This window comes from Silene latifolia, chromosome 1 (genome assembly GCF_048544455.1).
Source record: "Silene latifolia isolate original U9 population chromosome 1, ASM4854445v1, whole genome shotgun sequence".
Lineage (NCBI taxonomy): Eukaryota > Viridiplantae > Streptophyta > Magnoliopsida > Caryophyllales > Caryophyllaceae > Silene > Silene latifolia.
In genome coordinates, this window is record NC_133526.1 from 31,323,575 (window position 1) to 31,333,166 (window position 9,592).

Genomic DNA, 9,592 nt, shown 5'->3' on the forward strand with positions numbered 1-9,592 from the left:
ATCAACATAAAGAAAAATATTCCAACTTACAAAATAACTAATTCCACAAAATTCTCGCATAATAAAATAGCATAAATAACCGTCTCACATAAGGGTAAACTTTTCTATAAATTTTAATCGATAAAACGACGCCATTTACTCATACGGACTCCGAATTGAGTGATTCAAGTGGCTAAACCACCTAATTTTTCGATGCCGTTCAATCTGTCATATTTTTGGAAACATTGGAAACCGTCTCGGTCCGGTACTGACGCGTTCCAGCCAACACGCGGACTTGTCACAACACATAATTTCTCATCCAAATTTGTTCCAAACAATAATATACAAATGGGTTACATAAATTAAACATAAGCATACTTATCTTACTCCATTCATTCATTCATTTATCAACAAGATCGTATCAAACAACAACAAACAACAACAACAACAAACAACAACAAACAACAAATACAACTACTAATGTGACATTAATTCGTCGAGTAACTCGGAATAGTTACCTTAAGCTAGCAAAGAGACAAGTAATAACTTGAGAAAGCTTCTAAAACCCAAAATTACTCTTCATCTTCAACAACATATGAGTTACCTAACTCATTCTTCAAATTCTTCACCTATAAGAACAACAAAAACACAATTATTAAGCTTTAAATTCGAAACCCTAAAAGATGAGTCTTAAAACAAAATTGGGGGAAATGAAAATAAATCTTACTAGTAGATGAGGATTGAAGAGAAGATTCCAAATATATAATTTTTATGAGATTTGGTGGAGAAATGAAGGATTTATGAAGGATTTAGGGATTGTAAGGAGGTTATTTTGATAGATTTTTGGTGTTTGATGAAAGGAAGAGAGAGAGTGAATTATGGAGGAAATGAAAGATGAAGAGGAGACCCATGAAGGATGGAGGGTGCATGGTTTGGGGTAGGGTGTTTGGGTGAGTTTCAATTGTTTACGTTTTGGTTCGTTTCGACGGAAATTAGAAATATTCGTCGAACGCGATTTCCGAGAAAATTAAAGTTCTTAAACACGATTTTTCTAAAAGATTAAGTACTCATATGCCCAATATCCAAACTCGTTTACCCAACGACCGTAAGAAATGGGAAAATCCCAATTTTACGACTTTTATCCGAAATCTATTTTATCAAGGGAAAAGGTTTAAATATAGTTTAAATCACTTTTAAACATTTCTAAACTATAAAAAATAATTACATTTCTTCAAAATAAAATAAGGTTATATTTTATCAAATAAATTTTATTTCAAATAAATTAATATAAAATTAAAATAGATTAAAATATTACTTTTAAAATATAATAAAGGTCTTTAAATTTACGGGATGTTACAATCATCCCTCCTTTTAAGAAGTTTCGTCCCCGAAACTTAGAAGAAGGAACATTGTATATATGTAGGTCTATCTCTTTAAAATCAAGTAAACAAAATCTTCAAAATGTGAACGTATGAAATATAAGTGTCTTTTCAATGGAACGGAACATCCTCGTCGGCCGTTCAAGAACATCAACATTCCAAATCAAAGATATAAAAATATATATTTTTACACGAACAAATGAGAAAACCAATTATCGGACGTCTCCAATAACAAGCTTTACCACTCATTGACGTTAAAACTAGTGGAAAACAGTAAAACATTTTCAAAAATCTTTAGTTCGAAACTCTATAAAAAGGATAATAACTCCACTAGCTATGACCAAACTCTAACTACGACTTTTAAACAACTAAGCAAGGACTAGTAACGCGGAGGGTATTTAAGAGAAGGAGAGGAACACTCGAAAGGATAGCTAAAACTCACAAGAATTAGATAAAGGAAAGAGAATTACCTCACGAGAAAAGTTCAGGATATTTAGCTAACATTGAGGATTCAGGCTCCCAAGTTTCTTCTTCGACATTTCCACAACGCCGAAGTATACGAACTAGGGGCACCACTTTGTTTCTAAGTTGCTTGTTTGCCCTTTCGAGGATTCGGATCGACCTTTCTTCCAAAGCCAAGTTTGGTTCCAAATCTGGGATTTCTTCTTGAATAACATGGCTCGGATCACTAATGTACTTCCTCAACTGAGATACATGGAAGACATTATGAACCTTGCTCAAATTCGGGGGCAACTCTAAACGGTAAGCAACGGGACCAATCTTCTCAAGCACACGGAAAGGTCCAATGTATTTGGGACTCAACTTTCCTTTCACACCAAAACGTTTCACCCCTTTCATAGGTGATACCTTATGTAACACTCAATCATCAACCTCAAAGGCAAGTGGTCGACGACGGATATCGGCATAAGATTTCTGTCGGTCTTGAGCGGTTTTCATACGCTCTCGAATGATTTGAACCTGATTGATGGTCTCAGTCACCAAATCGGGTCCCAACACATGAGCATCTTGGACTTGATCCCAACAAACAGGACTACGACACTTCCTACCGTACAAAGCCTCATAAGGTGACATTTTGATAGAGGAATGATAGCTATTGTTGTAGGAGAATTCGATAAGAGGTAAACATTTCTCCCAAGAAGTGTGGAAGTCTAAAGCACAAGCTCGGAGGAGGTCCTCTAAAGTCTGGATAGTCCTCTCAGTCTGCCCATCTGTAGCGGCATGAAAAGCGGTACTCATCAGTAGCTTACTACCCATGGCTTCTTGCAAAGCAGTCCAGAAACGGGAACAGAATCTAGGGTCACGATCTAAAACTATATCCTTAGGCACTCCATGGTAGCGTACTATCTCTTTCACGTAGGCACCAGCTAGGACATCTAATCTCCATGTCTCCTTGATAGGTATAAACCTAGCACATTTGGTCAATCGATCTACAACCACCCAAACCGCATCTTTTCCGCTAGCAGTCTTAGGTAAAGCCATCACAAAGTCCATGGAGATGGACTCCCATTTCCAAAGGGGAACATCCAAAGGTTGTAGCAAACCCCCGGGTTTCTGATGCTCAATCTTCACTTTCTGACAGGTAAGACACTTGCTAACATACTCTAGGACATTAACCTTCATCCTAGGCCACCAAAATTGTAATCTCAAGTCTTTATACATCTTGTCACCACCAGGATGAATAGAGTAAGGAGAAAGGTGAGCTTCATCAAGGATGTCCTTCCTAAACTCGGCTACTCTCGGAACATACATCCTACCTTGGTAATGAAGGTATCCATCACTATCCACCACACAATCCTTAGCTTGCCCAAGTTGGATTTTTGCTCGAATGGACCTGAAAGTAGCATCCTCAGGTAGGCAAGTACGGATCTCACGGTAAAAGTCGGGTTCTGCACTCATGGCACTAAGTGTTGGAGCTTGTGTCCTCCACAAATTAGTGTGATAAAATTTGTAAATCTCTTACAGGATCACAAGGGTATACTTCGTATATTTAATCAGTTGATTAACGTTTACCTAATAACGGTTGGCTTGCTAGAAAGTTTGACGTTATTATCATACAGATGGCGGTGATCAACTGGTCCCTAAAGGTCACACCTATAGGATGTGTTTGAGAAACGTGGTTATAGAAATATAATCATATTGATGTCCAAAATGACTAAAACGTTAGTCGATGTGTTGATGAGATAATTATTTAATAAAAATTAAATAATATTAGTTGAGACGAATTAACTGTCAATTCGTAAATTAAGTATAATAAGTTATATTTAATTAAATATATATAATGTTAGCTTGGACGAATTAATCTGTTAATTCGTAATTAAATATAATCAGTTGTATTTAATATCAACAAGATGAATGTGTCATAGTGGTAATAGTGAGGGTACACAAACAAGAGGTCATGGGTTCGATCCTCACTAGATGACAATTCAACATATTTTATATATTTTTGGAAAGACCAAAAATAAGGAGAATAATCTCCTTATTTCGGTAAGTTAGGCCGAAAATTAGGAGAGATTTATTCTTTCCTAATTGACTCCTAATTTCGGCTACTATAAGAAAGAAAGGGTGAGAATTCTTCTACCCTAATCCTTTTCTTTGACCTTGCCTCCTCTCTCATCAGAAAAACACAAAAACAACTAAATTTTACAGAAAATTTTAGATCGATTTCTAGCATAATCAAAGGGCATATCTCATATCGTCTTGGGTGCAACTAATAGGCGAATATCAATTTTGATATTGTTCTTAGGCCAATTTTGCTAGGACCGAAGGTTAATTCTAAATCCTTTATACTTTGTTTATGTATTTTGTTTATGACCATTGATCATCATTGTTAAACTCGTTATAATCCTTCTAGTTTAAGGGAAGTATACAGATTATTTCCCACAAGTGGTATCAGAGCATTAGGCCACGATTTTATTTTTGATGATTTTCATAAAATATGTATGTAAACAATGGGGATTTCGAAAAAAAAAAAAAAATTAGGGTTTTCGGCTGAAATTTTTTTTTTGTGCCGAGAGAAGTTTTTTTTTTTCGGCCTGTTTTTCCTTTGTTGATGATTTATTTCCATTTGATTCATATGAATTATTGTTTTAATATGTTAAGATGATAATAAAATGAATTTGTAGATACCTTGATTTAATTCGGATTAAATTAAATTGTTAATGGAATAATCATGTCGATGAGACAATAACTTGTTTTTGCTATATAGTTTTAGCATATAAGATTAATCATGTTCATTAATTCACTTGCTAAATCACGTTCTATATGGCAACTGTAAACATTTTCTTCATCGGTTTTGTTTTAGGGCAATTCTTGCCGCAAGTTTTTTTTTGTAACGGCTGTTTTATTTTTTTTTTGCCGTTGTTTTTTTTTTCCTGTTCGGTACTGTTCACCGTGAACAGTGTTTACAAAAAAAAAAAAAATTATTGGCTGTTTTTTTTTCAGCCGTGAGCTGAGTTTACAAATAAAAAAAAAATTGTTTTCCTTTTTGCCGAGACCTAAAAGGAAGAAAAATTGGATTTTTATTTTATTTTATTTTGGCCAATTAGTTATTGTGAATCGGTTCACAATTTAAAGATACCGAGTTATTTTAAAGCGGTTTAAAATTTTGACGGATAGAATTCATATTACAAGTTTAACATGGATTAAGAATGAAATTAATGTGATTAAATTGCGGAATTTTCAATTAATTTAATTTAAATAGGTGGTTTGGATAAATTAATCAACATAATTAAAGAATTGTGTAATGTATGTTTAATTTATTTTAGTTGATGCTTTTAATTTTGTTGAATGAATCGAATGAATGAATTTTATTTACGTATTTAATTTTGCAATCGGTTGTAATTTGTAATACTTAGTGTGGCCTTAGTTAAATCATGTTTTCGTAATGAAGGAAACATGATTTCTTATGTAATTATGAGATCTCGAATCTCCCTTATTTTAGTTTTGGGTTTTTGAAATTAGAATGTAACTAATAGGTCAATTATGTAATTTTATTTATTGTAATTTCAAAGAAGACTAAAGATGAAGATTCAAGCTCACTCCCGCTACATGGATCAAGATGGAACATCAAGACAAGCTTCTCGGGTCCAAGGATGGATTCCAAACTTGTATTTATTGTTCATTTTGATAGGATAGGCCACACTAGGACTTTTACTGTTTTTACGTTTTTCATTATTATTGCGTTTCATTCACATGTTAGTAATTGCATCATATTCCGCCTAAAACCAAACCACCTACACTACTACAGAATTCATCAAGGACATCAGTGGATGGACATCGGATTTTTGAAAAAACAGATGTAATAAGTTTGCACATCGGATTTTTATAAAAGTCTGATGTAATTATATTATATGGACATCGGTTGTTATTTTCAACCCATGTCCATTATAATGGACATCGGATTAAATTACAACCCATGTCCATATAATCCTTAATTTGGGCGCAAAATGAAAACAATTCCCCCGCCCCAAATTATTTTCACTATCATTCTTTTTTTTAGACAAACCCAAACCCAAACCCAAACCCTTAGTATAGCTTACTCGATCATCCCTTTCTTCTCTATCTCATGTTCATCCCTTAGCTTCTTCACTTCAAAACCCGATCAAAAACCCAAAATCCTAGTTCTTTCGCTTTCGCTTCATCGTTCATCCCTTCTTCTCTCATCACCGGCGACATCATCCTTCTTCTCTTCACCGGCGATATCATCGATCTTTTCTTATCACCTCGCGACATCAAACCCTAGTCGCTGTCTGCTTTTCGTTTCTTCGCTCTTTATTATTAGGTAATTAATCTTCCCCTATCATTTATATATTTATTCTCGATCATTTTATGGTTTATTTGAATATTTTACTGAAATTGATTTTGATTTGTTTGTAATTTTGACTGAAGAATGAATTATAGGGTTATAATTTAATTGATAATCTAATTGGGGGTTTATTATTATACATTGCTATTATTGTATTACATGCATTTATATTCCTGGTTTATATATGAATGATACTCGTTGTTAGTTGAATTGCTGTTTGTTTAAGTGATGAATTTGTGTATAAGCGGATGAGCCATTGTATTAATTATTTTGGCACCCCGCTTTGAATTTTGCCATTTAGTTTTTTAATAATCATTCGAAAAGTTTGAAACTTGACTATTAGATTATCAAACTTATCATTCTAATGTTTAGTTGAATTGGGTCTCTTTTGATGTGGTTGTATGAGCAGATTAGTTGGTAGTTGTGTGAATGTATGGTCCAGTGAAAGAATGTATGTGAATGTATGCTCAAATTGGGGGTTTCTATGGTCTGTGATTAGCATGTGTGAATGTGTAGTGAATGTATGGTCTGTGATTAGCATGTTTGAAAATCTACTTACTATTTTCAGTCAATACGCTGTAGCATAAAAAGCATGTAAATAAACAAAGTAAGGAGTAAAAGTAAGGTAGAATGTTAATTAAGGAGTAGAGAGTTAAGTAATTAGGTGAAGTGATGAACTCTGAAAATAGTAAGCAGATTTTAACCCTCTTCCCTATTATTGCAGTAAATTTTGAAGATGGATATGGATCGCGAATGGATGTTTGTTGATCGTTTGGATTCTAGATATAGGGAAGGGGTGGAATATTTTGTTAGACATGCTATGAATAATGCAGAGAATGTGGAACAACTTTTCTGTCCATGTGTTAAATGTGGGAATAATGAGTATGTTGTTGCGGTAGAATTGGAAAGTTACCTCCTAATTAATGGTATTGACAAGAGTTATACAAGGTGGATTTGGCATGGGGAGGATGTGCTGCCCACTTTGTGTAGTAATTTAGGGGATGATAGCGACTTTGAGGGAGAGGATTTTGATGAAAATGTTGATCGAGTAGACAATCTTATAAATGATTTGAAAAAATCCGTTGTAGACCCAAGTGAAATTGAGATGTTTGATAGGCTGTTTGGTGATGCAATAAAACCCTTGTACCCTGGTTCAACTTTCACACGCCTATCAGCAACTTTAAAATTGTATAGTTTAAAGGCTAAAAATGGATGGAGTGATAAAAGTTTCACAACTTTGCTTGAGTTTTTGGGTCAGATGTTACCGGAAGGCAATGAACTCCCTAGGCGTACGTATGATGTTAAGAAAATTTTGTGTCCAATGGGAGTTGATTATGTAAAAATACATGCATGTCGTAACGATTGCATTTTGTTTCGGAAAGATTATAAAGAATTAGACAAATGTCCAAAGTGTGGGAGTTCACGTTATAAGTTGCCGAAAAAGAATTCCACAAATAGTAAAGGTGTCCCAGTTAAAGTCTTGTGGTATCTTCCCATTATCCCAAGATTTAAAAGAATGTTTGCAAATTTAAAAGAGGCGAGAAACTTAATTTGGCATGCTGGTGGTGATGGTAGAATTTTAGATGACAAAATTCGTCATCCTGCTGATTCAACTCAGTGGAAAAGCATAGATCATTTGTTTCCTGAATTTGGGTCTGATGCTAGAAATTTAAGGCTTGTACTATGTACTGATGGTATGAATCCATTTGGTAATCTAAGTAGTCATGGAGTACGTGGCTGTTTTTGCTAACAATTTATAATTTGCCTCCTTGGTTATGCATGAAACGTAAATATCTTATGTTGTCACTACTAATTTCCGGGCCTAAGCAACCTGGAAATGACATAGATGTTTACTTGGAACCATTGATGGATGATTTAAAGTTATTATGGGATGAAGGGGTAGAGGTATATGATGCTTATCGTGGTGAGACTTTTAACCTACATGCCATGATATTTTGCACCATTAATGACTTCCCGGCATATGACAACCTATCTGGTTATACTGTGAAAGGGGCTAAAGCTTGCCCAATTTGTGAGGAGGATACAATTTCTGATCGTTTAGTTCATGGAGGAAAGAATGTGTACCTTTGTAACAGAAGGTTGCTCCACCGCTCACACCCTTATAGGAAAAAAATGAAGCCATTTAATGGAAAACAAGAACTTAGAAACCCTCCAAAAAGTTGAAGTGGGAAAGAGGTTTATGAGAAAGTGAAAAACATTGAAAATAATTTTGGAAAACCTTATAAGAGAAGTGATGGGACCTTATATAAAAAGAGGTCTATATTTTGGGATTTACCATATTGGAAACATTTGTCCGTGAGACATTGTATTGATGTCATGCACGTGGAGAAAAATGTGTGTGAGAGCCTTATTGGCACACTTCTCAACATCCCTGGTAAAACAAAGGATGGTGTCAAAGCAAGACAAGATATGGCTGCTCAAAATATACGACCAGAACTAGCACCACAAATTAGAGGGTCAAGGACCTATTTACCCCCAGCTTGTTATACTTTGTCACGAAATGAAAAAAAAAGTGTGTGTGAATGTTTACATGGGGTGAAGGTTCCGCAACGCTATTCATCGAACATAAGAAATCTTGTGTCTATGAAAGACTTAAAACTGGTGGGTTTGAAATCACATGATTGTCACACTTTAATGCAACAATTACTACCCGTTGCGCTTCGTGGAGTTCTGCCTAATCATGTTCGGGGAGCTATTATTCGACTTTGCTATTTTTTCAATGCAATATTTAGCAAAGTTGTTGACTCAGATACGTTGAATACATTACAACGAGATGTTATTACTACTATGTGTGAACTTGAGATGTTTTTCCCTCCTTTCTTTTTCGATATAATGCAGCACTTAGTACATTTGGTGAGGGAAATTAAGATTTGTGGACCGGTATTTTTAAGAAATATGTATCCATTTGAGCGATATATGAAGCCTTTAGCCGCCTATGTAAGAAACCAAAACAGGCCAGAAGGTTGTATGATTCAGGGTTATATTGCAGAAGAGGCCCTACAGTTTGTCAATGAGTACATGTCCAATGTTGAACCTATTGGGCTTCCGACATCTCGACATGAAGGAAGACTACAGGGACAAGGTACTCTTGGGAAAAAAGTAGTAACTGCTAATCCAGAAACCCTTGATCAGGCACACTTGTATATTCTCCAACACATGGTGGATGTGCATCCATATTTAGAGAAGCATCAAACCCTTCTAAGTGCTCAAAATCCTTCTAAAGGAGAAAGGTGGTTAGCAATGGAGCATAATCGGTTATTTCGTAAATGGTTCTCGATGAAGTAGATAACGAGTCATTACTTGAGCGTGAGAAAGTCTCTGATGAGGTAAGGTGGTTAGCACATGGACCTAGTTTTCATGTGTTAACTTATCAAGGTTATGACGTCAA

At 35.0% G+C, this 9,592-nt stretch overlaps 1 protein-coding gene across 1 annotated transcript; it reads left to right on the plus strand.

The window, feature by feature from the left end:
- Positions 1 to 6,919: 6,919 nt before the first annotated feature.
- Positions 6,920 to 7,933, plus strand: LOC141643283 (uncharacterized). Its single transcript, XM_074452369.1, has one exon. The coding sequence runs from the start codon at positions 6,920 to 6,922 to the stop codon at positions 7,931 to 7,933; it is 1,014 nt and encodes a 337-aa protein (XP_074308470.1).
- Positions 7,934 to 9,592: the final 1,659 nt, after the last annotated feature.